The sequence below is a fragment of the Ursus arctos genome, unplaced genomic scaffold, assembly GCF_023065955.2.
Source record: "Ursus arctos isolate Adak ecotype North America unplaced genomic scaffold, UrsArc2.0 scaffold_14, whole genome shotgun sequence".
NCBI lineage: Eukaryota > Metazoa > Chordata > Mammalia > Carnivora > Ursidae > Ursus > Ursus arctos.
Window position 1 is genome coordinate 10,413,092 of NW_026622808.1, and position 27,449 is coordinate 10,440,540.

General features: G+C 55.9%; 4 protein-coding genes across 4 annotated transcripts; 3 read left to right on the forward strand and 1 right to left on the reverse strand.

Annotated features, from left to right (window-relative positions):
• Positions 1–35: 35 nt before the first annotated feature.
• GLTPD2 (glycolipid transfer protein domain containing 2) lies at positions 36–2,501 on the forward strand. Its single transcript, XM_044391789.3, has 4 exons — positions 36–123; positions 230–294; positions 548–714; positions 810–2,501. The coding sequence occupies exons 1-4, from the start codon at positions 36–38 to the stop codon at positions 1,345–1,347; spliced, it is 858 nt and encodes a 285-aa protein (XP_044247724.2). The 3' UTR covers positions 1,348–2,501.
• A 2,612-nt stretch (positions 2,502–5,113) lies between these two features.
• On the forward strand, positions 5,114–7,289 carry PSMB6 (proteasome 20S subunit beta 6). Its single transcript, XM_026520775.4, has 6 exons — positions 5,114–5,428; positions 5,820–5,887; positions 6,232–6,363; positions 6,478–6,607; positions 6,801–6,945; positions 7,075–7,289. Exons 1-6 carry the CDS (start codon positions 5,327–5,329, stop codon positions 7,215–7,217), a joined length of 720 nt encoding a protein of 239 aa, XP_026376560.1. The 5' UTR covers positions 5,114–5,326; the 3' UTR covers positions 7,218–7,289.
• A 2,689-nt stretch (positions 7,290–9,978) lies between these two features.
• On the reverse strand, positions 9,979–10,625 carry CUNH17orf114 (chromosome unknown C17orf114 homolog). Its single transcript, XM_044391846.2, has 2 exons — positions 10,553–10,625; positions 9,979–10,151 (listed from the first exon to the last, which is right to left on the reverse strand). The coding sequence occupies exons 1-2, from the start codon at positions 10,623–10,625 to the stop codon at positions 9,979–9,981; spliced, it is 246 nt and encodes an 81-aa protein (XP_044247781.1).
• Positions 10,626–16,037: 5,412 nt separating this feature from the next.
• Positions 16,038–27,449, forward strand: PLD2 (phospholipase D2). The gene is made up of 25 exons (XM_048226919.2): positions 16,038–16,115; positions 16,577–16,686; positions 16,768–16,898; positions 16,984–17,126; positions 17,523–17,628; positions 17,718–17,783; positions 17,926–17,984; positions 18,144–18,236; positions 18,335–18,487; positions 18,915–19,064; positions 21,862–21,945; positions 22,090–22,168; positions 22,842–22,952; positions 23,126–23,296; positions 23,639–23,765; positions 23,963–24,081; positions 24,156–24,269; positions 24,395–24,499; positions 24,690–24,778; positions 24,882–24,995; positions 25,142–25,191; positions 25,434–25,568; positions 25,727–25,880; positions 26,305–26,419; positions 26,658–27,449. Exons 2-25 carry the CDS (start codon positions 16,578–16,580, stop codon positions 26,880–26,882), a joined length of 2,802 nt encoding a protein of 933 aa, XP_048082876.1. The 5' UTR covers positions 16,038–16,115; position 16,577; the 3' UTR covers positions 26,883–27,449.

The window sequence follows — 27,449 nt, forward strand, 5'->3', positions numbered from 1 at the left end:
CCCCAGCAGCAGTTGTAGGGGTCGCGCTGCTTCCGATGGCCTCGCTGCGCTGGTTCCGCCGCACGATTCCTCTCGCGCTCCTCTTGCTGCTGCTGCTGCTTTATCTCTGTGCTTGGAGCTTTTGTGAGTGGTCTCTTCCCTCATGCTCTGGGAGGAACCGGGAAGCCAAGCGCGGGGGACCTAAACCCCCCTCCTCGAGCCCTCACCGCTAGGCCTCGCCCCTCCCCAGGCGCCGTCTCAGGCTGCAAAGCCGGGACACAGTCGTGCATTCCCGAGGGAACGCCGCCTGTCCAGGTATGCCCGACACAGGGCTGGGACCGGGGGCTCCGGGTGGGACCCCGATCGCGGGGAGCGGGGTCAGGCTGAGGATCTGGTGACGGGCGGGTCCTGCTCCTCGTCTCGCCTCTCCCGTCCCAAGCCGAGTACAGCAGGAGAGAGGCCAGCCACAGGAGTAATTTCTGCAGGGCCCCACTGGGCTGCTGGGCGAAGGAGGCCCAGCGGGCTAGGGGTTCTGCTCCCGCCGCCTTCCGCCCATGTCTACCCCCAGGTCCCGCTGCAGTCGGGTCCCCTGGAGGCCCCCGAGTGGGAAGAGCCTCAGTGTGTAGGCCCCCAGGGGGTGCTGGGCCGCGTGATGGGGCCGTTCCACGCCAGTCTGAACCCCGAAGGGGATGTGGCGTTGTCGCAGTACCTAGCTGGATGGAAGGCGCTGGTCAGGTGAGCGGTCTCGCGACCCCCACCCGGCGCCCGCCTCCCAGGGCTCCCCCGCCCCCTCTCCAACCACCGCGCTCTGCCCGCCACCGAACACGCAGGTTCCTAACTCCCCTCGGCTCCATCTTCGCCTTCGCCACGAGCGAGGCCTTCGCCAAAGTGACAGCCCTCGAGGCTCGGGTGCACGGCCCAGAGGCGGCGCACTACTCGTCGCTGACGGCCATGGTGGCGTGGGAGCGGCGGGAGGGACTGCTGGAGCGCCCCGGGATCGCCCCTCCAGACACCGCCAGCTCCTCCGGCTCACGGATCCTGCTCTTGCTGCACCGAGCGCTGCGCTGGTCCCAGCTCTGCCTCCACCGGGTGGCAACCGGGACGCTCGGAGGCCCGGACGCCGGCGTGCAGTGCAGCGACGCGTACCGCACGGCCCTGGGCCCGCACCATCCATGGCTGGTCCGCCAGGCCGCCCGCCTCGCGTTCCTCGCCTTTCCGGATCGCGACCGCTGGCTCGAGCTCGCGTGCCCGGGCGCCGGGAAGGCGGAGGCGCGGGCCGCGCTGGTCCGGGTGGCGGGCACCCTGGAGGATGTCTACAACCGCACCCAGGGCTTGCTGGCCGAGCGGGGCCTCCTCCAGCTGGCCTGAGGCCCCCCGCGGCGGGCACCCGCCGACAGCCTCACGCCCCGAGTCCAGCGGGCAGCACTGCCGAGGCAAGCCAGGGGGCGGGGCCGCCGGAGCCGCGGCTCCGCGTGACGTCACCGACTGGAACCCCCGCCCCCGGCAGGGTGCGTGTTGCGCCCCTCCCGCTCTGCGCAGTCGCGGGGCCGGGGGAGGAGCCGTGGGAATAAACAGTATGCTTGGGTAGCGGTGGATTTAGGGCGTCTTGTGTGATGACGGCAGGCGCTTAAGGGAAGTGGAAAACAATGGATGTGGGAAGATGTGTCATCCCTTTTCCCGGCAGCCGAGAGACTCACGCTCCCCCGGGCCCGCTCCCAGCCACTCCCGAGGCTGCGGTTGCCAACGGCGGGCCAAGTCTCCGGCCCAGACCTGCGCCCTGAGCCCCGGCCCCCGCACAGCCGGCTGCTTCCTGGACGCCTTCACACACGCCGCGAACGCAACACGTCCCACGCGGATCCATCCCCTCCTCCCACAACTGCACCTCTCCGTGTGTCCCCTGTCTCTGCCAATAAGTGGCACCCTCTCCTTTCAGCTGCCCAAGCCTAAAACCTGTGCGTCAGGACTCACACCAAGCACGCGCTCAGCTCAGTGATGTCTGTTCATTAAAAGACCTCCTTGGCCATTCCCACGACAATTGTGAACAGGAAAGTGTGTGGCCGTTTCACAAGCTGAGAACTCTCAAATTGAGTCCCCGCCACTTTCCCCTGCACCCCGGAATCCTATATATACACTTACTTACTAGATATCTTCACCTGGATTTCTACCAGACATAACGAACCTAACATGTCCAAAGCTGAGCTTCTCAATACCCCTTTCTCCCCACCCCCTCAGCCCCCGCCAAATACTTCCTTCGTAGTCTTTGCCAACTCAATAAATGACCACTCCGTTCTTCCAGGTCCTTAAGTCAAAAACTTGGTAGTCATCCTGACTTCTGTTTCTCTCTCATCACACCCACAGCTAATCTGTCAGAATCTGACCATTTCCCACTCTCTTCACTGCCAGTACCCTTGTCAAGCCAACTTTATATCCATCACGTGGATAATTACGATAGCCTCCTAATTGTCTCTCTGTCCCATCCTCGGTTTCCCTAATGTGTATTTTCTTTCTTTCTTTCTTTCTTTCTTTCTTTCTTTCTTTCTTTCTTTCTTTCTTTCTTTCTTTTTTAGGATTTTATTTATTTATTCGACAGAGATAGAGACAGCCAGCAAGAGAGGGAACACAAGCAGGGGGAGTGGGAGAGGAAGAAGCAGGCTCATAGCAGAGGAACCTGATGTGGGGCTCGATCCCATAACGCCGGGATCACGCTCTGAGCTGAAGGCAGACGCTTAACCGCTGTGCCACCCAGGCGCCCCCCCAATGTGTATTTTCAATCTCAATTTCAGCCAGCCAAAGTAATCTCTTAAAATATAGATCATATCCCATCACTTCCATGCTCAAAACCTTCCAGGGGCCCCCTATTGCACTCAGATGAAAAAAAAAAATTAATTTAAGCAGTAAATTTTCTGGATCCTATTTTCAGTTGAGAACGATGAAAAGCTTCGTAAGGGTCCTACGTGATCTGACTCTGTACTGGCCAAATTGACCTCTTCGATTTTCATTCCATATTGCAGGCATGATCCTGCCTCAAGATCTTTGTACTTGCTCTTCCCTCTGTCTTGAATGCTTTTCCCCCAAACAGAGAAATGACTTGCCTCATTACTTCCTTCTGGAATTTACTCAAATGTCTCCTCAGGGAGACCTTCCGTGATGATTCTTTTTAAAATTTCAACACACACACACTTCCTATTTCCCTTTCCTACTGTTTTTTTTTTAATCTTAATATGAGTCACTATCTAATAACATTTTGTATATTGTACTTATTTGTTTTGTTTTGTTTCCATTGAGAAACGTAAGTTGCACGCAGAAGGGAATTTCTAGACAGAAATTTGTTCTCTGATGTACCCCCAATGTCTCAAACAGTGCCTGTCTCCTAGTAGACATTCAGTAGCTTTTTGTTGAATGAACATCTGAACACTCGAAATGGCTCAGATGGCCGGAGCCAGGAGTCCAAAAGAAAAGAGGAGGTTGCACAGTAACGCAAGAATTCTTAATGTTGCTGAATCATACATCAAAAAATGGTTGAAATGCTGAATTTTATGTTACGTTATTTATATTTTACTACAATAAAAAATTAAAAAGTAAAGAGGAGATGTGGTTCTGGACAGGTGGTCAGGAGCAATTTCAAGAAGGATGTTACAAACTACCTTACAGAGATAAGGCTTTATCTCCAGAGTTCATTGTAAGCAGGGGATTGTTTAGATCATACTTGGAATTCAAAAGCCAGCTCCAGCTGTGGTGTGTAGAAAACTATGGCGAGTCATAGGAAGACCGCCTCACACAATAACAGCAAAATACACATTCTTCTCAAATACACATGACATTCTCCAAGAGAGACCATATGTTAGGCCTCAAAAGATCTCAATAAATTTTAAAAGATTTTAAAAAATAAAAATAAAGAAAATTTAAAAAGGTAAGGGGCGCCTGGGTGGCTCAGTCGGTTAAGCACCCAACTCTAGATTTCAGCTCAGGTCATGATTCCAGGGTCCTGGGACCAAGACCCGCATGGGGCTCCCTGAAAAGCAGGAAGTCTGCTTCTCCATCTCGCACTCCCCTTGCTTGTGTTCCCTCTCTCTCTGCCTCTCTCTGTCAAATAAATAAAATCTTTAAAAAAAAATGAAAAAGATCTCAAATCAATAGATCAGTCGTCCTCCTTAAGAAACTATAGAAAGAAGAGCAAACTAAAACTTAAAAAAAAAAAAAAGCAGAAGGAAAGAAATAATAAAGATCAGAGTGGAGGGGCGGTTGGCATCTGCCTTCTTGGCTCACGTCATAATCTCAGGGTCCTGAGATCAAGCCGTTCATCAGGCTCCCTGCCCTGCGGGGGAGTCTGCTTCTCCCTCTGCCCCTCCCCCTGCTCCTAGTCTCTCTCTCAAATAAATAAAATACTTAAATTTTTAAAAAATGTGTTTCAAAGAACACCAATGAAGGAAGTGAAAAGACAATCTATAGAACAGGAGAAAATATTTGCAAATCATATGTCTGATAAAGGCCTGGTATCTAAAAATACAAACGACCACCTAGGATTCAACAATAAAAAGATAACCCAATTTTGGGGGGCCTGGCTGATTCAGTCGCTGGAGCATGCGATACTTGATTTCGGGGTTGTGAGTCAGCCCCACGTTAAGTTACTTAAAAAAAATAATAATAAAATAAAAATAAATCAGGCTAAGGATTTGAATAGACAGTTCTCCAAAGACGATATACAAATGGTCAGTTAGCACATGAAAATATGCTGAACATCACTAATCATTGAAGAAATGAGGCGGAGGGGGAGGGGAAGAGATGCCACTTCACGCCCACGAGGATGGCTAAAATAGTGCACAGTGACCCTCAGTGAGGATGTGGAGAAATCGCGATGCTCACGCATGCACCCAGGGCAGGCGGACCAGCACATGAGGGGCAGCTGCTAAGACAACGCTCAGTTCTTCAAAATGCTAAGTCTAGACTTTCCGCATGACCCAGCAATCTCACTCCTAGTATACGGTCCTAGGTGTATCCACCCAAGAGAACTGAGAGCAGGGTGGTCATCCTAATTCAGAGACGCGCAAGCTCATCCCAAGAGCCTGTACGACAACTCCCATCAGACCACGTCAGTCCCGCGCAGCCGGATGGGAAACGTAGGCGGTCCACACTGTCTTGGGCGCTTTTCGGTGTGTCGGCTGGCCACGCTGCCGTCAAGCGCTCACTGTCGCAAAAAAAAAAAAAAAAAAACCCTTCCCTGCGCCGTTCTTTCCCCTCCTCCGTCAACCGTGACTTAACTTCGCCCGCAGGCGGCTTCACCGCGGGACTGAAGAGCGTGACAGAGCGCTTTACGACAGTTGCTTTGTGGCAGCGCCGGAGAAGGAAGATGGCGGCCACCGTAGTAGCCGCTCGAGGAGCGGGGTCCGCGCCGGCCTGGGGTCCCGAGGCCATTACCCCGGACTGGGAAAGCCGGGAAGTCTCCACAGGGGTGAGGAGGCACTCGGGGTTCAGGAGATGTACGCAAGGCTTGATGCGATGGGACGATGAGGCCTGAGTGGCTTGGAAAACTGGAGGGCGGGGAAGGGAGGCGGTCTGATGTGCTGTAGCAGGGAAGAGGTATCCTGAGTCTGTTGGAGAGTGGTGTGGAAGGGAGGCTGGAGCGCGGAGTCCCGGCATCTTGCGGGACGAGGGTTTCAGGCCGGCATGGGCCTCTGGGGATTTGAGGGTTGGGATTCTGGTATTCTGCGGGGCTGTTGGGGCCCCCAGGAGACTTGCTAGCGGGTCGGTGGCGCACGACTTGCGTACTCCAGGAACTGCATTGCGGAATATGCTGGAGAATGGGAAGAGACCCAGATTCACCCCTTTCTTCTTTCTCCCAGACCACTATCATGGCCGTGCAGTTTGAAGGGGGCGTGGTTCTGGGAGCCGACTCCAGAACGACCACTGGGTGAGCTCAGGACAGATACTGGCAGGTCATCCCATCTTTCCCTTCCTTCCTTCCGTCCTTCCTTGCCTAGCAGTCCGTCCTTACCCACCACACCCCACCGCGGGAAGGGAGGTTTCTCCCCTCCTTGGACTTAAGGATTTGCTCCAGATCCTACTACTTCCCAGTTTTCCCTCGCACCCCTTGGTGAAATTTTTGTAAAAGTCTGTTCTCCAGCTAGCTTCAGTTTGGGTGAGAATTAATGGGAAATGCAGAAATTCCTATTCCTGAGCCCTGGGAGTAGGTAGTAATGGGATGGGGGTGGGAGACGAGTGGGATGGCTCCCTCATTATCCTGCCACCCTGCAGGTCCTACATCGCCAATCGAGTGACTGACAAGTTGACACCTATTCACGACCGTATTTTCTGCTGCCGCTCAGGCTCTGCAGCTGATACGCAGGCAGTAGCCGATGCAGTCACTTACCAGCTTGGTTTCCACAGGTACTTGTGGGCAGGGGAGGAGCAAGTGTCTACAGGAAGTGGGGACCCGAGGTGCTAAATGGTCTACTCCCGGGTCCTGACGCTGCCTCTCCTGTCACTCTCCTCACCCTCTAGCATTGAGCTGAATGAGCCTCCGCTGGTACACACAGCAGCCAGCCTCTTTAAGGAGATGTGTTACCGATACCGGGAGGACCTGATGGCGGGAATCATCATTGCGGGCTGGGACCCGCAAGAGGGTGGGCAGGTGAGACACCCCCACCCCCACCCGGGCACTGGAACCATGCCTTTGATCCTCTCCCCACCCCAGCCATTTTCTGGTTTTCTTCCCAGTCTCTACCTCACTTACTATAAATTCCTCCCAGACCGATCCCACATGGACCGGTGTATGTACGTGTGTTGCCGAGGGTACAGCTAGTGACTCTCCTTGCATCTGGCAGGTGTACTCAGTGCCCATGGGGGGTATGATGGTAAGGCAGTCCTTTGCCATTGGAGGTTCTGGGAGCTCTTACATCTATGGCTATGTCGATGCTACCTACCGGGAAGGCATGACCAAGGAGGAGTGTCTGCAGTTCACTGCCAATGGTGAGAACTTGGCTTTCTGGGCCTGTGAACTCCAACCCTCACATCCAAGCCACCCTCATATCCATTCCTCACTTCTTGTAGTGATGCCAGCATCTGACTCTGACCCCGACTTTCTTCTTTTGTTCACAGCTCTCGCCTTGGCCATGGAGCGGGACGGCTCCAGCGGAGGGGTGATCCGCCTGGCAGCCATTGCGGAATCAGGGGTAGAGCGGCAGGTACTTTTGGGAGACCAGATTCCGAAATTCACCATTGCCACTTTACCACCCCCCTGATGCCTAGAATTCTAGGATACAATGAGAGACACCCCATAGTGACGTAAAATTCAATAAACAGTTTGTCCGAAAGAATCTGCTCTGAGGATCTTTTCTTTTTCTTTTTTTTTTTTAATTAATTAATTTATTTATTTGACAGAGATAGAGACAGCCAGCGAGAGAGGGAACACAAGCAGGGGGAGTGGGAGAGGAAGAAGCAGGCTCATAGCAGAAGAGCCTGATGTGGGGCTCCATCCCAGATTGCCGGGATCACGCCCTGAGCCGAAGGCAGACGCTTAACTGCTGTGCCACCCAGGCGCCCCTCTGAGGATCTTTTCTTGACCTCAAGTCTGCACTTGCTTGGCCCCTCCTGTGCGTTCAAAGCTCTGCTCGGAGCCGGGAGGCAGACAGGCCTTTGCAAGAATGGTTTTCAGGCCGCTTTCTCCAGACCACCTTCCGCCACACTCCCTTTCCTGCACAATACCCAGGTCCTTAGGACACCAAAGTATAGTTGAAATGGGGGCTCCCAAGAAATGACCCACCCCCTTCCCTGTTCAAGCCCAGGGTGGAACTCAGAATCCTGACCGGGACTGGGGTCACCTCCCCTCAGCCTGCCTCCTGCTTGTCATCATGGCTGGCTCCTGACCCAAAGGCCAGAGGACACCACATCTCCAGTCCAGACTCATGGTCCCCTCCCTCCACACTCACCTCTGTCACTTCATCTTGTCGGGAGGAGCAGCCTGACTACATTGCCTTTGGGGACAAAGGTGGACCTTGTTTGGAAATAGCATTTAAGATGGGTGTTGGGCAGGAGAGGGGGTCCTTAGGAGCACTGTGGGCCAGCCCTGCAAGCTGTCATTCCTGCGGGGGTGCGATGGTGAAGCAGCCTTCAGCCCCTGGGATGGGAGGCTGCCAGTAGACTCAGCCCACTCAAGCCATTCACGGGGCCTCTGTTTTTCCTCTACTCTGGGGATAAGGGAACTGTAGAAACCACGTTGAAAAACTTGGCTCTAGAATGTGATCCTGCCCTGGAGAATTTTGGAGGTTACGAGGGAGGCTTCCTAAGGAGGTGGGAGATCTTGGATTAAGTGAAAAACAGCAGAGCAGGACTTTGATCCCAAACATATACCTCAAACTGAAAGTAACCCGTAAAGAGGGGTGCCTGGGTGGCTCAGTCTGTTAAGCATCTCACTCTGGATCGTGGCTCAGGTCAGGATCTCAGGGTCCAGGGGCAGGGCCCCGAGTCCGCTAAGTGCTCAGCAGGGACTTGGTTTGAGATTCTCTCTCCCTCTTCCCTCCCCCTTCCCCCCACCCCCGCCCTGCTTGCTCATGCTCTGTCTCTCTAAAAAATAAATAAATAGATCTTTAAAAAAAAATAAATAACCCATGGAGAACTTTTGACTTTTCTGCAAAACCTGTTTCCCCAGTCCTCCCTCCCTCAAGGCGTCCTTGCTTCCTCCGTTCCCCCGCGCTCGGCACGGAGCTGGACAGTAGCTCCGAAAAGCTCCGAGCGCTTCTTGCCGTCTGCACACCGCTCTGTAAGGGACGGGACGTTAATTCCAGGCGTAGGACATAGTGGTTCGACAACTGCTGTGCTCGCTGCACCCCCGTCTCCATCCCGGCTGCCATCTTGACTTGCCCGCAGGATGCCAGCAGCGCCATCTGTGACCTTGCTGCTCCCGCACGTGCCCTCCCACAACCTTTTCCGCAGCAACCAGCCGGAGCGATCTTTCAGTGTAAGTGGGCGCATGCTGTGCCCTGCTTGACCTCCCTCCATGTCTCCCTGTCCCATCTAGGATGACATTTTAGCTCCTCACCGTGGCCTGGAGCACCCAACAGGTCCCCCCAGCGGTGACACTCCGGTCACTGGCTTTTTTTCTCTTCCCTAGGACCTCAGGGGTTTTGCGCTTACACTGCCTGTTTTTCCTGCCCAGGACTCATCCTCCCTGATTTTTTTTTTTTTTAATAAACTTTTGTTTTTGTTAAGGCATGTCTCCAGCCAGTGTGGAGCTTGAACTCACGACCCCGAGATCGAGAGTCGCATGCTCCGCCGACGGAGCCTGCCAGGCGCCCCATAAAATAAACTTTTTTAGAGCAGTTTCAGGTTCGCGACAGAACTGAGCGGAGGTTTCCCGTCCGCCACGCCTGCCCTCACGCGCCCAGCCTCCCCCGCTGCCAACATATGTTACAGCAAATCCCCACGACACCGGGGTTCCCGATTCTCACTTGGCTCCTGACCATTCGGCTCTCAGCTCAAATGCCACCTTAGCAGCAGAAGCGCCCCCTCCATCCTGCTCTCGCAGTACCGTGTAATTTGCTTCCTAGCCATCACTCCTGGCTCGTGTGTTTATTTACCGTCTGTGAGAAGAGCAGGCTCTGCTTGGTCCACTGATGCGTCCTCACTGCCCGCCAGGGAGGAACGAATGTGCTCCCTTGCCTCATCCCCAGTGCTGTCCGGCCTCCAGCCTCTCCAAGCAGCTCACCACCCTCCACTCCGAGCTTGACCTCAGAGCACCCGCTTCTGCCAGCCCCACCTGGGCTCCGCAGGAGATCAGCTACGCTATATTCACCAGCCCCGCGTCCCCTCCCCTCCGTGCTGCGCTCCCCAGCTCAGCCCCAGGACCACCCCCACCCCAACACGCACGCATGCACCCAACACTGGGCAACTCTGAGTCTGTTTAATGACAAGGTCACGAGGGACTTGGGGCCGGGTGCATCACGGAGAAGTCTGGGGAGGGAAGGTTGCAAAGCTCCCTGGAAGGTCAGCCCCGGGTTGTCCCCATCAGATGGTGGAGTCGTTGGCGGATGTGATGTCATGTAGCTGGTGGCGGAAGGAGAGTCGGGCTTTGCGGCTGAAGTAGGCTCCAGACCCCGAGGAGGCTATCCCTCCCTCGGCCACGATGGGGGCTATAGGCGGGCTGGGATTTGGATCTGGAGGGGCTGTGGGATCCAGGCCTGAAAGGGGGATTGGAGGAGGGAGAAGGGTGTTGCGGGGCAGCAACCTCCTTCCTTCCCTGCAGGGAGGAGGAAAGAGGCCAGGGCGGTCCCGGGGCAGGGAGAGGGGACGTTGAGAGAGCGGGGCTGGTTTCACCCGCCTGCGACCTATGTGGTCACACAGGGCCCCACACGCAGAAGGGCCCCCGGGCTTGCTGGGATGGTCTGCCATCACTGTCTTGAAGGTGTTAATAATTGTTTTTGCTGGGGGCTTCACGTCCTCCTTTTGCATTGGGCCGTCCTATGGAGAATCCACCTCCCACCCAGGGAAACAAACTATTCCTTTCCCTTCACTGGTTTGAGCGTTTACCTTTCTCCCCAGAGAGACAGCGCCCCCCGTTTTCCTCGGTCTCCCCCCATACCTGCTCCTCTTTCAGTCCCCCGCTGTCTCCGGCACCCACACCATGGGAAGCACCATGCCCCCTTGAGACCCATCTCAACAGTGGAGGAGACCAGGATGCTGGGAATGGCCAGGAGGGCCCCAGGAGGAGGGGTGTGGCTTCCAAGCCCCCCCACTGTGGGCCAAACTACCACTTAGCCTCAGACCGCCTGGTGATTACAGGCGCCAGGGGATGGAGGAGAAGAGGGAGGAGGGAAGAGGTGGACGGGTACCCCATTCAAACACCTATCCTTTTGTGCCCCCTTCACTTGGGGCAATCTCTGGTCTCCTGGGAGAAGCAGGAGGACGCTGGGAGGGGAGGGACGGCGGAGAGACGCGGAGGTGCTGGGACCCACAGACGCAGTGAGAATCCACTGTGGCAAAGCCGGACGACTCGGTGCCAGCCTGGACACTGCCGGGGGCTCGTTTGTATTCCAGAATGAGAATCCAGATTTTAGAGACTAGTCTATTTTTGTAGAACGAGACATTGTGCAGGGCAGGGGAAACGTTCGGTTCTCTCCGAGCCGTCCGGGAGCTCTCATCCCCTGCTCGGAGGATAGTTGTGGGAGACTCGTGATGCTGTCCCAGGTAGATCCCTGGGACAGGGATCTGTCCCAAGAGATCCTTCCACACGTTGCTTTAGTTCATCCCGTTCATGTAGCGATCCTTTGAGGCGTTACTGCTGTCCTGCTTTCACAGCCGATGAACTGGAGGCACGGAGATTCGCTCAAGGTCACGCAGGCCGTGAGAGCAGGAGCTCACGCCTACCCCCGCCAGGCCGACCCGGCCACTCTGAACCCCATGGGCTGACCTTCGGGCACTGATGCCCTCAGCCAGGCCTGGGGGACCGGAGCCCCCGCGGCAGGGACTCTGGACGCCCCACCCCCGCGGAGCTGTGCGAACGCGATCTTACCCTTCACTGAGGGTGTGTGGTGCGGCAACGCTTGGCAAACATTGCTGCCTAGCCTGTCAGACTTAGAAATCGGGTTCCTATTTCCAAAACGACCTGATTGAAGTACAAATTTCCATGCACTTGAATACACACATCTGTGTACAGTTCTGTGAGTCCTAACAAGTGTCTACACCCGGGGAATAACCACCCCAATCAAGATATGGGACATTTCCAACACCAACTTCCATGAACCTGCCTTACTGCAATCTCGTCCCCTCCCCGGCCACAGGAGCCCACTGATGTCAGCTCAGTGGGTCTAGATCCGTCTGCCTGTTTCGGAACATTGTATCAACGACTTGAATAGTGTTACCTTCTTGTGTCCGGTCGGCATAATGGTTTTGAAATTCACCCATTTGCAGTTTTACTTGTGTTTTTTGTAGTAACAGTTTATTGATATAAATGACATTATATTTACAGCTGCACAGACATCCCAACTAACTTTATAACATTTTCATGACCCTCAAGAGACCCTGCAGCCCCTGCCAGTCCCCCAGCCCACCCCATTCTCTTCCTTCCCAGCCGGTGGCCACCACTAACCCACCTTCTGTCTCTATGGATTTCATGTAAATGAAATCCTACCCTATGTGGTCCTTTGTGTCTGACCTCTTTCACTCAGCATCGTGTTTTCAAGGTCGTCCCTGTTGTAGCACGTGTTAGGACTTTATTCCTTCTTATGGCTGAGTAGTATTCCGTTGTAGGGACTACACCACATCCCGTGTCCCCATTCACCGACTGACCGACACTGGGCTGTTTCTACGTCTGGGCTATTTGAATACTACTCCTACCGACATTCACGTGCAGGTGTTTGTGCCGACATCTGTTTTCAATTCTCTCGGGTATACTTTTTTCTTTTATTTCTTTAAAGTTTCCTTTATTTATTTGAGAGAGAGAGAGAGCAACCAGGGGAAGGGGAGAGGGAGAGAGAGAATCTCAAGCAGACTCCCCACGGAGCTTGGAGCCCTAGTCCAGGCTCGACCCCACGACCCTGAGATCATGACCTGAGCCGAAACCAAGAGTCGGCTGCCTAACCAACTGAGCCACCCAAGCATCCCTAACTTTCTTTCTTTTAACTGAAGTATAGTTGACACATGATGTCACCTTAGGTTTAGGGGACTGGACGGTGACTGGACAAGTCTGCACCTTACGCCATGCTCACAAGTGTAGCTACAGCCCGTCGTCGTACAATGCCAGCACAGTGACACGGACTGTCACCGCCATGCTGGACCTTTCATCCCCATGACTTACTCCTTCCACAACAGGAAGCCTGGGCCTCCCACCCTCTCCACCCATTTTGCCCAACCCCCCACACTCCCTGGCAACCACCAGTCTTGGATTTATGGGTCTGCTCCTGCTTCGTCTGTCCATTCTGCTTTTGAGAGAGAGAGAATGTGGAGGGCAGAGGGAGAGGGAAGGAGAGAATCTTAAGCAGGCTCCACGCCCAGCATGGAGCCTGACGCAGGGCTCCATCTCAGGACCCTGAGATCATGATCTTAGCCGAAATCAGGAGTCAGAGGCTTAACCAACGGAGCCACCCAGACATCCCTGTTCATTTTGTTTTTTAGATTCTGCATATAAGTGAAATCACATGATATTTGTCTCTGTCTGACTTATCTCACTTAACATTGTAAGCTCGAGATCCACTCATGTTGTTACACGTGGCAAGATCTCATTTTTCATGGTTGAGTAATATTCCTGTGTGTGTATACTATGTCTTCTTTATCCACTCATCAATCAATGGACATTTAGGTTGTAAATAACGCTGCTATATACATAGGGGAATGTATATCTTTTCAATTCATGTTTTCATTTTCTTTTTTTTTTTTTAAGATTTTATTTATTTATTTGACAGAGACAGCCAGCGAGAGAGGGAACACAGCAGGGGGAGTGGGAGAGGAAGAAGCAGGCTCCCAGTGGAGAAGCCCGATGTGGGGCTCGATCCCGGAATGCCGGGATCACGCCCTGAGCCGAAGGCAGACGCTTAACGACTGCGCTACCCAGGCGTCCGCAATTCATGTTTTCATTTTCTAAGGGTAAATAACATGCAATGAAATTACTGGATCGGGTGGTACTTTTACTTTCAATTTCTTGAGGACCCTCCATACTCTCTTCCACGGTGGCTGCACCAGTTTGCATTCCCACCAACAGGGCACGGGGGTTCCTTTTTCTCCACATCCTCACCAACCCTTGTTATTTCTTATCTTTTTTGTATGAGCCATTCTGACGGGTGTGAGGTGGTCTCTCGCTGTGGTTTTGATTTATTTCCCCAATGATGAGTGATGGTGAGCGTCTATCTTTTCATGTGTCTCTTGGCCATTTGTATGTCTTCTTTGGGAAAATGTCTGTTCAGGTCTTCTGCCCATGTTTAAATCAGATTGTGTTTTTTGGTATTGAGTTGTATAAGGTTTTTTTGGTTTTTGATTTTTCCTTAAGCAGTCTCCATGCCCAGCCCAAGACCCCGAGATCAAGACCTGAGCTGAAATCAAGACTCAGACACTTCACCGACTGAGCCCCCCAGGTGCCCCATAGAAGTTCTTCATAGATTTTGGATACTAACCCTTTCCTGGATCTATCATTGGCTCTATCTGGATCTATCTTCTATTCAGTAGGTTGTCTTTTAGTTTTGCTGTTTCCTTTGCTACACAAAAGCTTTTTATTTTGAGGAAGTCCCAATAGTTTATTTTTGCTTTTGTTTCCCTTGCCTCTGGAGATGCATCTAGAAAGAAGTTGCTAGAGCTGATGTCAGAGACCTTACCTCCTGTGCTCTCTTAGGCAGTAAGGTCTCTGATTTCAGGCCTCACATTTAGGTCCTTCATCCAGTTTGAGTTTATTTTTGTGCCTGGTATGAGAAAGTGGTCCAGTTGCATTCTTCTGCATGGAGCTGTCCAGTTTTCCCAGCACCATTCATCGAAGAGACTGTCTTTTTCCCACTGGATATTCTTGCCTTCTTTGTCTTGGATTAGCCGACCATACAGGTGTGGGTTTATTTCTGGGTTCTCTATCCTGTTCCACTGATCTATATGTCTATTTTTGTGCCAGTGCCATACTGTTTTGATTATAGAGCACTCAATGTTTAACATTTTGAGGAACTCTCTTCCAAGGTGGCCGCACCATTTTACACCACCGAGTAACAGTATATTACCACAAATTAATCAACATAAAAAACCTCTTCTCTTTAAAAAGCACCATTATTTTAAGCACACAAACCCCATTCAGTGAAAAAGGGTTAGTGATACAAGTATCTGATGAAGGATTTACATCCTAAATATAGGGGCCTCTGGCTGGCTGGGTTGGTAGAGCCTGCCACTCTGGATGGCAGGATCCTGAGTTCAAGCCCCATGTTGGGCGTGGAGCCCACCTAAAAAAATAAGAAAATAAAGTAAAAATACAAAATACATCAAGAACTCGTAATTCAGTAAGACAACATATTTTTTTAAAAATTAGCAACAGATTGGGGCGCCTGGGTGGCACAGCGGTTAAGCGTCTGCCTTCGGCTCAGGGCGTGATCCCCGGCGTTGTGGAATCGAGCCCCACATCAGGCTCCTCCGCGGGAGCCTGCTTCTTCCTCTCCCACTCCCCCTGCTTGTGTTCCCTCTCTCGCTGGCTGTCTCTATCTCTGTCAAATGAATATATAAAATCTTTTTTAAAAAATTAGCAACAGACTAGAACAGACACTTTGCAAAAGAAGATCTACCAAAGGACGGATAAGCACATGAAACACAGTCAACATGAAGCATCAGAGAAATGCAGACGCCACTACAGTGATTACTACTTAGCTCTTTAGAAAGGCCAACACTAAAACGATTGACAGCTCCCATGCGGGCCGTGCTGTGGGACAGTATGAAATAACATCCCTTGATTTTGGCGATGCAGAACGAAACAACCATCTTGGAAACCAGTCTGGCCGTGTCTTGGAAAGTTAAAATACACTTCTTCCACGACCCACTCCACTCCTAGCTATTTACCCAAGAGCAAGGAAAACGCAAATGCACCCTAAGACTTAGGCAGGAATGTTTACGGGAGCTCCGTCGCAACAGACGAGAAACAACCCAGATGTCCCTCAAAAGGAGAGATAAGGACGTCTGCATTTAAAAAGGAGGGCATATTTTGTCTTTAGAACTTGAGCGCTTCCAGTCTCCCCCCGCTTGATTGTCAGTCCCGGGGGAGCGGGGTGCTCGCTCCCGGTGGTTCGCGCAGAGTCCGGCCCGAGGCCAGGGCGCGGGAGACTGCGCGCAGGGGCAAGCACGCCGGCGGGTGCACACTCCCGGGCCCGGGGCCGCCGGCCCTCCCGCCCCCCGGCAGCCCTTGCCCGCCCCCGCCGGCTGCGCCAGGCGGGAGGGGGCCGGCTGCGGCCCCGCGGGGGACAACGCGCGCTCCGACAGACGGCGCGGGGCGCGCAGGCGGCGGGGCGGGCCCGGGGCGGCGGGGGCGGGCCGGGGCCGACGGGGCGGGCGGGGAGGTGAGGCCGGGCGGCCCGCCCCCGGGGGCCGGCCCTGAGCGCCCGCCCCGCCCCGCCCCGGCCGCGCGGGTGTGGGCCCGGCTCGCTGCGCCGCTCCCTCCGCTGGCGGACCCGCGCGGGCGCCGGCTCGGGCTGCGGGTGAGGGGCCGGGGCGGGGCGCGGCGGAGAGCCCGGGCCCGGCGGGGAGGAGGCAGGGGCTGGCGCTTGGGGCCAGCGGGGCTGCGGGCTCCACTGCACGCCGAGATTTCAGGCTTTCCCTCCCGGGCGGGGCGCGCGCACTTCCTCATTCCCGCGGGACCCCCTCTCGCGGCCGGCCCGGCCGGGCCTGAGCCCCGGGAGACCCCCTTGGCCCGGCTTCTGCTCCGCCCTGGTTTGGGGTCCCCGCGGGCCTGGCGGGAGTTCCTGGGCGCGCCGGCTCCGGGCCGGGAGGCGGGGCTGAGGGATTCTGGATGCGGGACCCGGGTACCGGATGGAGGTCAGAGGCGGGTCGGCGGGGCGTTGCAGACTGGCGGAGAAGAGGGGCTCCCATGGGAGGTGGAGGACCGTGGGGGCGGGTGCTGCAGGCTGATCACCTCCCTGAGGCCTCCCCATGCTCCCAGGATGGCGGCGACCCCCGAGAGCCTCTTCCCCTCTGGGGGCGACCTGGACTCCAGCCAGCTGCACATGGAGCCCGACGAGTTGGACACTCTGAGGGAGGGAGAGGACCCAGGTGCGCAGGGAGCTCGGCCCTCGGTGAGGAGAGGGGCGGAGAGCTCCGGGGTCCACACTCTAACACTTTCTCTCCTCCTAGCTGACCGGATGCACCCTTTTCTGGCCATCTACGACCTGCAGCCTCTGAAAATGCACCCGTTGGTGTTCGCCCCTGGGGTCCCGGTCACGGCCCAAGTGGTGGGCACTGAGAGATACACCAGCGGATCCAAGGTGGCCGGGCGGGCTCTGGGGAGCTGGGCGGAGGGAGGGCTGCGCCCCAGCGAGGGGACAGCCACTCAGCCCCTCGCTCCCCCAGGTGGGAACGTGCACCTTGTATTCTGTCCGCTTGACACATGGCGCCTTTACCTGGACCACCAAGAAGAAGTTCCGTCATTTCCAGGAGCTGCACCGGGACCTCCTGAGACACAAAGTCTTGATGAGTCTGCTTCCCCTGGCGCGGTAAGGGGACCCGTCTGCTTCCCGTCAAGGGCACGCGCTCCCACCCTGGGGCCGCATGGGCTGCCCCTGCCCCAGCCCCCCAGGCCACACCTTCTCCTGTCCCAGCTACTTTCCTGCCCCAGCTCTGGCCACGGGCCCCCCTCCCCTGACCCCGGTTACCAGGAAACCTTCCCAGCCCAGCTCTCCCTGTCCGTGGTTCTGTGCCAATAGCTCAGCCGGGCTGGATGCCCAAAATGCCCTTGGCAGCCTCCCTCCTTTTCTTGTCTCTGTTCTCAGGATAGGGGGCCTTCTGCCAGTCTCCAGGCCTCCCCCAGGATCCCATTTCTAGTGCCACAGGAATGCAGGCTCTCTGCTTCCCGGCTCTTCCTTGACCCTCCGCCCCCATCTCTTCCACAGCTTTGGTGTGGCCCACCCTCCAGACGGAGAGGCAGCCAACCGAGAGATACCCTCTCTGCCACGAGCGGGTCCTGAGGGCTCCAGCAGACATGCGTCCAGCAAACAGGTGCAACCAGACGCCAGGTCCCCTGGGAAGGCATCTGGTGTGCAAATGGCTCTGGTCCCATCTGTCTCTGTCTCTCATCCCTGCTTCAGAAGTACCTGGAGAATTACCTCAACCGCCTCCTGACCATGTCTTTCTACCGCAACTACCACGCCATGGTAAGGCCCCGGGGGCTGGACGCTTGTGCCGTTTAGGTGGACCTGTATCATCAGACCCCCAGATGGCGGAGGACCCGGGTCCGCAGGGTCCCAGGAGCTGAAAGCCCGAGTCTCTCCTCTGAGCCCTTGTCTTCCTCTGCAGACAGAATTCCTGGAAGTCAGTCGGCTGTCCTTTATCCCCGACCTTGGCTCCAAGGGACTGTGAGTGTCCGACACCCCTCACCCAGCTGCCCCGCAAACCTGTGGATCTCTCCCTGCTGGTGGATGGGGAAAGAATTGCAGGAAGAGGGCAGGCACTGGTGGTGGGGGGAGGGGCTCTGGATTCCTTTTGGGGCATCTCCTACTGGATTTTCCCCACAGGGAGGGAGTGATCCGGAAGCGTTCGGGCGGCCACCATGTTCCTGGCCTCACGTGCTGTGGCCGAGACCAAGTTTGTTACCGCTGGTCCAAGAGGTGGGTCCGGCCGTGGAGCTGCTGGGCCGTGGGGGGTGGGGGGGTGAAGAAGGAGATCGCGAGGGCAGGGAGGAACGGACGGAGCCCTTCCGCTCCAGGTGGCTGGTGGTGAAGGACTCCTTCCTGCTGTACATGTGCCTGGAGACGGGCGCCATCTCCTTTGTTCAGCTCTTCGACCCCGGCTTCGAGGTGCAGGTGGGGAAAAGGAGCACAGAGGCACGCTACGGGGTCAGGATAGACACCTCCCACAGGTAAGGCCTCCTGGTGTGGACGGACACCGGGGAGCAGGTGGAAGGAGAGGAAGGATTTCCACCCCCTGGAGCTGGCCTTGACTTGGAACCAGGGAACTGGTCTGGCCACATGCCTGGGAGTGCTCTTAGCCGGAGAGGGGTTTGAGTAGAAGCCTCAGAGAGCGAGTGACTCCTGATACAAAAGAAAAGGCCCTCCATCCATTCATCCATCCATTCATTTGACAAACCCGAGTGCCTGGTGCCCCTGTTGGGTGCCGGCCACCCAGCTGTGCACAGGGCAGAGTCATGCCTTGTTGGGTGGAGTCGGGAACGAGGGGACGATGGCAGGAAGTGCGGGAAAGAAGGAACAGCCTAGAGGGGAGGTGTCCGGGCAAGGCCGGGGCATGAAGGGTGAGGGCTGAGGTCCCGCCCCGTTCTTCCTGCTCAGGTCCCTGATTCTCAAGTGCGGCAGCTACCGGCAGGCACGGTGGTGGGGCCAGGAGATCACCGAGCTGGCCCAGGGCCCGGGCAGAGACTTCATTCAGCTGCACCGGCATGACAGCTATGCCCCGCCCCGGCCGGGGACCTTGGCCCGGTGGTGAGACCCTGACGTCCCTCCGGAGCTTGTCTGTGGGCTTCCGGACCCACTCGGTGTTTTCTGAGTCCTTGATCCTCTGAGTACCCTCCTCCTTTGGTCTCCTTGACCATCTGACCTCTAACCACACTGATACCTAATATCCCTCTGACCTCTCTGACCCCTCCCACTCCCTAATCTCCTCTGACCCTGACCTCTCTGACCTCCTGCAACCTTTTTACCTGCCCTTTACCCATGCTCTCTCTCTGCCTTAGGATTTCTTCAAAACTCTCTGATTCATTCATTCATTCATTCATTCATTCAGTAAACATTTTCTTAGCACCTACTGTGTGCCAGGCCCAGTTGCAGGAGGAATAGGACAGCTCCGTAGCTGATTCGGTCCACAGAACAATGGCAAGTTGCCGTGATTCGGTCCACGGAACAATGGCAAGTTGCCGTTCTGCAGGGAGATATGGGGTGCGGAGCATAGAGGGGGAGGCGCTGCCCCGGCGTGGGGATGTCAGGACAGGCTTGCAGGAGGCAGCAGCCTGCGCAGGGCCCAGAAGCCGGGAGTACTTGGCATGTTTTTGAGCGGCCAGGACGGACCCTTGCAGCGGGGGAGGGGTGGGGGGAGGGGAGGAAGAGTTGTGGCCAGAGAAGAGGCTGGGGGGGCTGCAGGGGCTGGCTGTGCTCCCCATGCTGAGTGGAGGCAGCTGGACTCCATCACAGGCAGGAGGGAGTCGGCGAAGCATTGTTTTCTTGGGGGTGCTTGGACATTTTTTTTTTTTTTAAGATTTTATTTATTTATTTGACAGAGATAGAGACAGCCAGCGAGAGAGGGAACACAAGCAGGGGGAGTGGGAGAGGAAGAAGCAGGCTCATAGTGGAGGAGCCTGATGTGGGGCTCGATCCCATAACGATCCCATAACGCCGGGATCACGCCCTGAGCTGAAGGCAGACGCTTAACCGCTGTGCCACCCAGGCGCCCCTGGACATTTGTTTTTTAACAGCACAGCTAACAGCTGATAGTTGCCTAGTAGTGACTGTGTGCCGGGACCTGTCTTGAGTGTTTTCCGTGTCTTATTAGGTCCTCACGCGAACCCGGTGAGGCGGGTACTGTTGGCGCCATTCTACAGATGGGAACACTGAGGCGAGGATAGGTTGAGGAACCTGCCTAAGGTCACACAGCTTGTAAACAGCGGAACCCGGATTCAAAACCGGGCAGTCTGGCCCAAGACCCCGCTCTTCACCTTCACATTAGACTGTTTGTTATTAGAAAGGCAAACAAGGGGTGCCTGGCTGGCTCAGTGGGTGGAGTGTGCGACTCTCGGTCTCACAGTCGTGAGTTCGAGCCCCACGTTGGCGTAGAGATTGCTTCAAAAGAGAAAATCTTTTTTTTTTTAAGATTTTATTTATTCTTCAGAGATAGACACAGCCAGCGAGAGAGGGAACACAAGCAGGGGGAGTGGGAGAGGAAGAAGCAGGCTCATAGCGGAGGAGCCTGATGTGGGGCTCGATCCCATAATGCTGGGATCACGCCCTGAGCCGAAGGCAGACGCTTAACCGCTGTGCCACCCAGGCGCCCCTCAAAAGAGAAAATCTTAAAAAAAAAATACATAACTGAAATAAAAAGTCAAACAACACGGAAGCATACTAAATAAAGCATTATGTTCCCATTCATTGCACAGCCCTTCGTCCTCAGCCCTACATCTCTCTACCCGCCCCAACAACCCATTTCTCTCCCCAGAAGTAACCCTCACAATAGTTTCATACTTACCTTCTCCGCTCTTTTCCTACATACTTTCGTAGGCTTATACACGTGTGTTACTGTTTGTTTCAATGTATATGAGATCATGCAGTCGCTTTTGTGGCTTGTTTTTTCTTCACTTAATTTGTGTGCTAGGGATTAGGCATTTAGCGTATTTCTCTATTTTATTTTTAAGATTTTTTATTTACTTTTTATTTGAGAGACAGCAAGCACGAGTGGGGAAGGGGCAGAGGCAGAGGGAGAAGCAGGCTCCCTGCTGAGCAGGGAGCTCGAAACGGGGCTCGATCCCAGGACCTCAGGATCAGGACCTGAGCCAAAGGCAGACGCTTAACTGACTGAGCCACCCAGACACCCCGGTTATTTCTCATTTTAAACAGTGCTGCAATGAACACAGTCTTTGTCTAAGCATTTAATAGGATGTGTTCCTAGAAATAGAAGGACTGTGTGCATTTAATGGTATTAAAGAGTATGTGTGTCTGTTACTCTGATAGATACTGCCAAACTGTCCTCTAAAAAGGCTATAACCAATGTGTATTCCCACAGTCTATGAGAATGCTCACTTCCCCACATGCTAATAGTGAAAGTTAGCGGTGATCTTTATTTCTGCTAATCTCGTGGAGTGAAGACATGTTATTTCATTTTAATATCCATTTCCTTCTTCACTGGTGAGATTGAACATCTTTTCCTATGGCTGACCATTTAAATTTCCTCTGTGAACTGTCAGTTCTTACGCTTTGCTCACTTCTCAGTATGCTTGTATGTCTTTTTCTTATTGATTTGTTGGAACTCTTTATATGTGATGTATTAATCCTTCCACTCGTTAGTCATCCTCTTTCGGTTATTGTGTCTTTTGTAATTTTTTATTTTACTTAGCTTATACTGGGAAATTTGTCCCGCTTTGATACATCTGATAATACCATCTGATTGCTCCAATCACTTGATCTTTGACTGACCCTGCTGTCACCTCTGATCTATGACTGTCCTCCGGTCTTCACTCTCCAGAGCTTTCTGCCTTCTGACTCCCCTGACCTCCTTGGCTTGGCCTCCCCCCAGGTTTGTGAATGGGGCAGGTTACTTTGCTGCTGTGGCAGATGCCATCCTACGAGCACAAGAGGAGATTTTCATCACAGATTGGTGGTGAGTAAGGGAAAAGCTCAAACAGGAAGGGGCAGGGTAGGGCCTGCAGCGGATCAGCTTACCGGCCAGCAGAGGGAGGGACCGGGGAGGAGTGGCTGGCTGCTGGAGCTTAGCTTGCCTCTTACCTCCTGCTCCGAATCCCAGGTTGAGTCCTGAGATTTACCTGAAGCGTCCGGCCCATTCAGATGACTGGAGACTGGACATTATGCTTAAGAAGAAGGCGGTGAGGAGAGCGGTCAGGCTGCAGGGGCGGCGCATGGGGGTGGCCTGTGGGGGGAGGTTGGTTAGAAGGGACTGCAGTGTGGGGGAAGGTAGGGAATCTGAGGCTTCCCTCTTCATGCCCCTCCTGTACCTGGTGCAGACTTCTCTCCCAGTACCCGCTACACTTTGTTGTCTTACCTGGGGGTGTATGTGTCTCGTCCTTCTCGCTGGACTCATATCGCTAGTTTCAGGACAAGGCTCGGTGCCTGCCATGTGGGGGGCATCTGTAGATGTTAATGGACGGACAGACGGATCATGTGCGAGTGGGGGCCAGTGGACGGATGGATGATGGGAAGGGGGACAGGTGGAAGGGTAGGAGGTCGGAAGAGGGGTCAGTGGGGAGGTGGGCGGATGTATGATGGATGGTACCTAAGGGGGTGAGTAAATGGTTGGGAAGATGGGTGGGTAGACACTGATCGGCAGGTGAGGAGCCGTGTGGCTGGAAGAGCAGGTGAACAGGGAGCTTGCCCGTTGCTAAGTCGGCTGCCAGCATCAAAGCAGGGCGTGAGCGTGCAGGCCCTCCAGGTTGAGTGGAGGCTCATACAGGACCCCCGAGCATGGGGAAGGGCCTGGGAGGGTGGAAAGGGGCCATCGTGAGAGAGGCATAAGGATCTGATCCCCCCACTCACCGCCAGGAGGAGGGTGTCCGCGTGTCCGTCCTGCTGTTTAAGGAAGTGGAGTTGGCCTTGGGCATTAACAGCGGGTATAGCAAGAGGGCGTTGATGCTGCTGCACCCCAACATTAAGGTGACTCTCAGGCAGCAGAGACCCCCCCACGAACGACGGCCCTGCCCCCTAGGCTCCCCCATCCCCTCAACCCTCCTTGCCTTCTCATCCTCCCACCTCCTGCCCTCCCTCCCAATGCTTCCTGTCTTCCCTCACCTAAGCCCCCCCTCATGAACCCCCCACACCTGCCGCAGGTAATGCGCCACCCCGACCAGGTGACCCTGTGGGCCCATCATGAGAAGCTCCTGGTCGTGGACCAAGTGGTGGCCTTCATGGGGGGGCTGGACCTCGCCTATGGCCGCTGGGATGACCTACACTACCGCCTGACTGACCTCGGGGACCCCTCTGGACCAGCGGCCTCTCAGGTAATCCCCCAAGGCCTTCCTGAGCTCCCCGAAACACACCTCCATGCCCGTCGTTCCAGGCGCTGCCCACATAAGGGTTCCTCTTTCCGGGGCTCCAGGAAAGTACTTGGAAGTAGACCAAGTCCGTTCCCCACCCGCACGACCCCTCCCCACTCCTCTGGGGTAGTGAGTACTGCCAACGGGGAGGGCCGGGTCAAACTCTCTCTGTCTCACTCTTACTCTGTGTCTCTCTGTCTCTGTCTCTGTCTCAGTCTTTCAGTGCTCCTCTCTTCTCTTTGGCCCTGGCTCTGTATGGCCCCCGTGACCTCTCCTTGCCCCTGGCTTGGGTGTGTTCCCCTACAGCCTGCCCCGCTGGGCCCCGACTCTCCAGGCCACCCAGACCTCTCCCAGAACCAACTCTTCTGGCTGGGCAAGGACTACAGCAATCTTATCGCTAAGGACTGGGTGCAGCTGGACCGGCCTTTTGAGGGTGAGGGTCCCCTCCTCCAAAGCCCCCAAGAGCGGAGAGTAGGGGCAGGCATCTGGGTCGAGGCAGGGGCTGTGAACGGGATGAGCCGGGTCAAGGATAACGCGGCCTTCCCTCTGGTCGGCTCCTCGTCCTCCTTGCCCCAAGTGTCCCCAGGAGACCATCCCTGACCTCGCCCCTGATTCTCCCGGGCCCCCTAGATTTCATTGACAGGGAGACCACACCCCGGATGCCATGGCGGGACGTTGGGGTGGCCGTGCACGGTCTGCCCGCCCGGGACCTGGCCCGACATTTCATCCAGCGCTGGAACTTCACCAAGGTGCTCACTCCGTCCTGGGGGGACTGGGGGTGGGAAGGAGTCACCTCCCACTGACTGCGATCCCTCCACCTCAGACGACCAAGGCCAAGTACAAGATACCCATGTACCCCTACCTGTTGCCCAAATCCACCAGCACGGCAGACCAGCTCCCCTTCACACTCCCGGGGGGGCAGTGTGCCACCGTACAGGTGAGGCTCCCGGGTTCAACCTGTCCTCACCCCTCCCTCCCTTCAGCCCACTCCTGGGGACCTGATTGCCCCCCAGACCCCTCTCCTGCGGTCAGGAGCCACATCATATTCGCTGTCCCCCCCAGGTGTTGCGGTCAGTGGACCGCTGGTCCGCAGGGACTTTGGAGAATTCCATCCTCAATGCCTACTTGCACACAATCAGGGAGAGCCGGCACTTCCTGTACATCGAGGTCTGACGGGGGGGTGGGGGTGGGGCAGAGAAGGGAGGGGGCGCCCGAGGGGAGGGACTGAGGATAGCAGTGGGATCGGTCCTGAGAGGTGTGCAAGCCTGGGGCCCTGGGCCTGGAGCGTGGGGGTGGGGCTAGCGTGGAGCGGAGGGCATGCGGTCAGGCTGATGCCGGTCTTCGGTCCCTGCCCCAGAATCAGTTCTTCATTAGCTGCTCAGATGGGCGGACCGTTCTCAACAAGGTGGGCGATGAGATTGTGGACAGAATCCTGAAGGCCCACAAGTAAGGTGGACTGGCGGGAGGATGGGTTTGTGGGCGTGGTTTAAGCCCTGGAGGGGCCGGGCTTGGGGGAGTCCCCGCCTCTGACCCCCGCGCCCTTCCCCAGACAGGGGCAGTGCTTCCGAGTCTACGTGCTTTTGCCCCTGCTGCCCGGTTTTGAGGGTGACATCACTACAGGTGGTGGGAATTCCATCCAGGCCATTCTGCACTTCACCTACAGGTGACCCCCCATGGCCATCCATCGGTGCCCCTGTCCTGACGCTGTCCCGATCCCTTCCTGCTGCACTTTTGAGGTCCACCTTTCTCCTGACATCCCCCACCCCCCTCCCCCAGCCTCCACCTCTCTCACCTACTCTTTTCCCTCAGGACCCTGTGCCGCGGGGAATATTCAATCCTACATCGCCTCAAAGCAGCCAGTGAGTGCTGGGGGTGGGGGTGGGGGGGTGGGGGGGTTGGTTCAAGCCCTGGACCCCTGGGCAGGGGACCCTAACATTCTTGCATGGTTCTGGGGCTACTGCTCTGAGACCACAGGTGGTCTTCCACTGCAGGGAGAAGCTTAGACTAGGCTCTAGACCTTTTGAAATGGGGAGGGAGCCGGGAGAGGGCTCCATCTGCACGTGAGGGCGCCTGTCACCTCACTCCCCCATCTTTCTTACAGTGGGGACAGCGTGGCGGGACTATATATCCATCTGTGGGCTTCGCACTCACGGAAAGCTGGGTGGGCACCCGGTCTCAGAGCTCATCTATATTCACAGCAAGATGCTCATCGCGGATGACCGGACAGTCATCATCGGTCAGTCCTGCATCAGGACCCCTGGCAGCGAGAGGGAGGGTGGGGAGAGGGGGAGCCGGGCCCAGCAGGGGTGGGGGGATGATGGAGACTGGCTGGTCCTCTGGTGGAGGGTCCCCTCGGGGCTCAGGCTCACAAAGCGTGTCCTGCACCCGTGTCAGGCTCCGCCAACATCAATGACCGCAGCTTGCTGGGCAAGCGGGACAGTGAGCTGGCCGTGCTGATCGAGGACACGGAGATGGAGCCATCCCTCATGGACGGCCGGGAATATCAGGCGGGCAGGTTCGCCTTGAGTTTGCGGAAGCATTGCTTCAGGTAGAGCCGGGATGGGGTGCTGCGGGGGAGATGGGAGTCGGGAGGGGGCTGGGCTGCCTTCTGAGCAGATGTGAGGATGGCTTACAGGTAGTCCTGGAGTCCCCAGTCTGGCTTAGGGTACCAGCAAAGGAGGGCTATCAAAAAAATGAGAAACAAGTATTCTAAAAATATACATATTTTTAAAGATTTTATTTATTTATTTGACAGAGAGACAGCCAGCGAGAGAGAGGGAACACAAGCAGGGGGAGTGGGAGAGGAAGAAGCAGGCTCCCCACTGAGCAGGGAGTCCATGCGGGGCTCGCTCCCAGGACTCTGGGATCACGCCCTGAGCCGAAGGCAGACGCTCAACCGACTGAGCCACCCAGGTGTCCTGGGTTTTCCAAGGATCTTATTCTGGTCTTGTGGGGACCCTTTTGTCCCGTAGTGTGATTCTTGGGGCAGATGCCCGGACAGACCTGGATCTCCGAGACCCTGTCTGTGATGACTTCTTCCAGCTGTGGCAAGACACAGCTGAGAACAACGCCAACATCTATGAGCAGGTGGGCACCGAGGACAAATCCATGGATTGTCCTGTTCAGGGTAGGATGGAGAGAGCCCCCGCCACCGAGCCATTCTCAGAAGGGAGATGAGGGTACAGGGGCATATCACGGATTCAGTGGCTCGGGGTCATTGTGGGGGGATATGGTGTGGGGACTGGGGGTGCCTGGCCCAGGTGGGGTTTTGGACTCTTGGCAGAGTCTCTCCAAGCCTTACTGCTTCTGTGCCCCCCGCCCACAGATCTTCCGCTGCCTGCCATCCAATGCCACACGCTCCCTGCGGGCGCTCCGGGAGTACGTGGCCGTGGAGCCCCTGGCCATGGTCAGCCCCCCTCTGGCCAGGTCTGAGCTCACCCAGGTCCAGGGCCACCTGGTCCACTTTCCCCTCAAGTTCCTGGAGGATGAGTCTTTGCTGCCCCCCCTGGGGAGCAAGGAAGGCGTGATGCCCCTCGAAGTGTGGACATAGCGGCAGCTGCAGGCCGGGACAGCTTACCAGCCGCCGGGCCCCACCGAGGCTGGCTCCCTGCCCCCAGCCCTAAGGACGGGGGGCAGTGCCCTCTGAAACCCAGGGCAGGCAGGCAGGCAGGCCTGAAGGGGACTAGAGAAGTCACAGCAGTGGAGCCTCCCTTGAGAAGCGGCCGGAAGAAGACGCTCCCGACCCTGGGCTGGGGAGGCAGGAGAGAGTCCTGGAGAAGTTCCTCCTCCCTGCTGGCCAGTTGAAACCACTGTTCTGGAGGAGAAACAAACCTCCAGCCCGAAAGCCTGGGGAAGCCTGTCCCTGCAGGAGAGGCCGGCTCTGTCCTGGGCCTTCCCATCTCTCCCTTCCTCCTCTTGCCCTTGAACCCGTCCCCCCACGGCCTCTCCTGGCTCATTACTGCCAAGATGGAGGGAAGGATGAAGCCTGTCCTGGCTTCAGCCCCCACGGTGGGGAGGGTGGGGCGGGGCGCACACTAACTCCCTCCCCCTGCCTATACACAGACACTAGCTCTATATCCGTTCAATAAGCATTTCATAAATAAAGGCATAGAAGAGG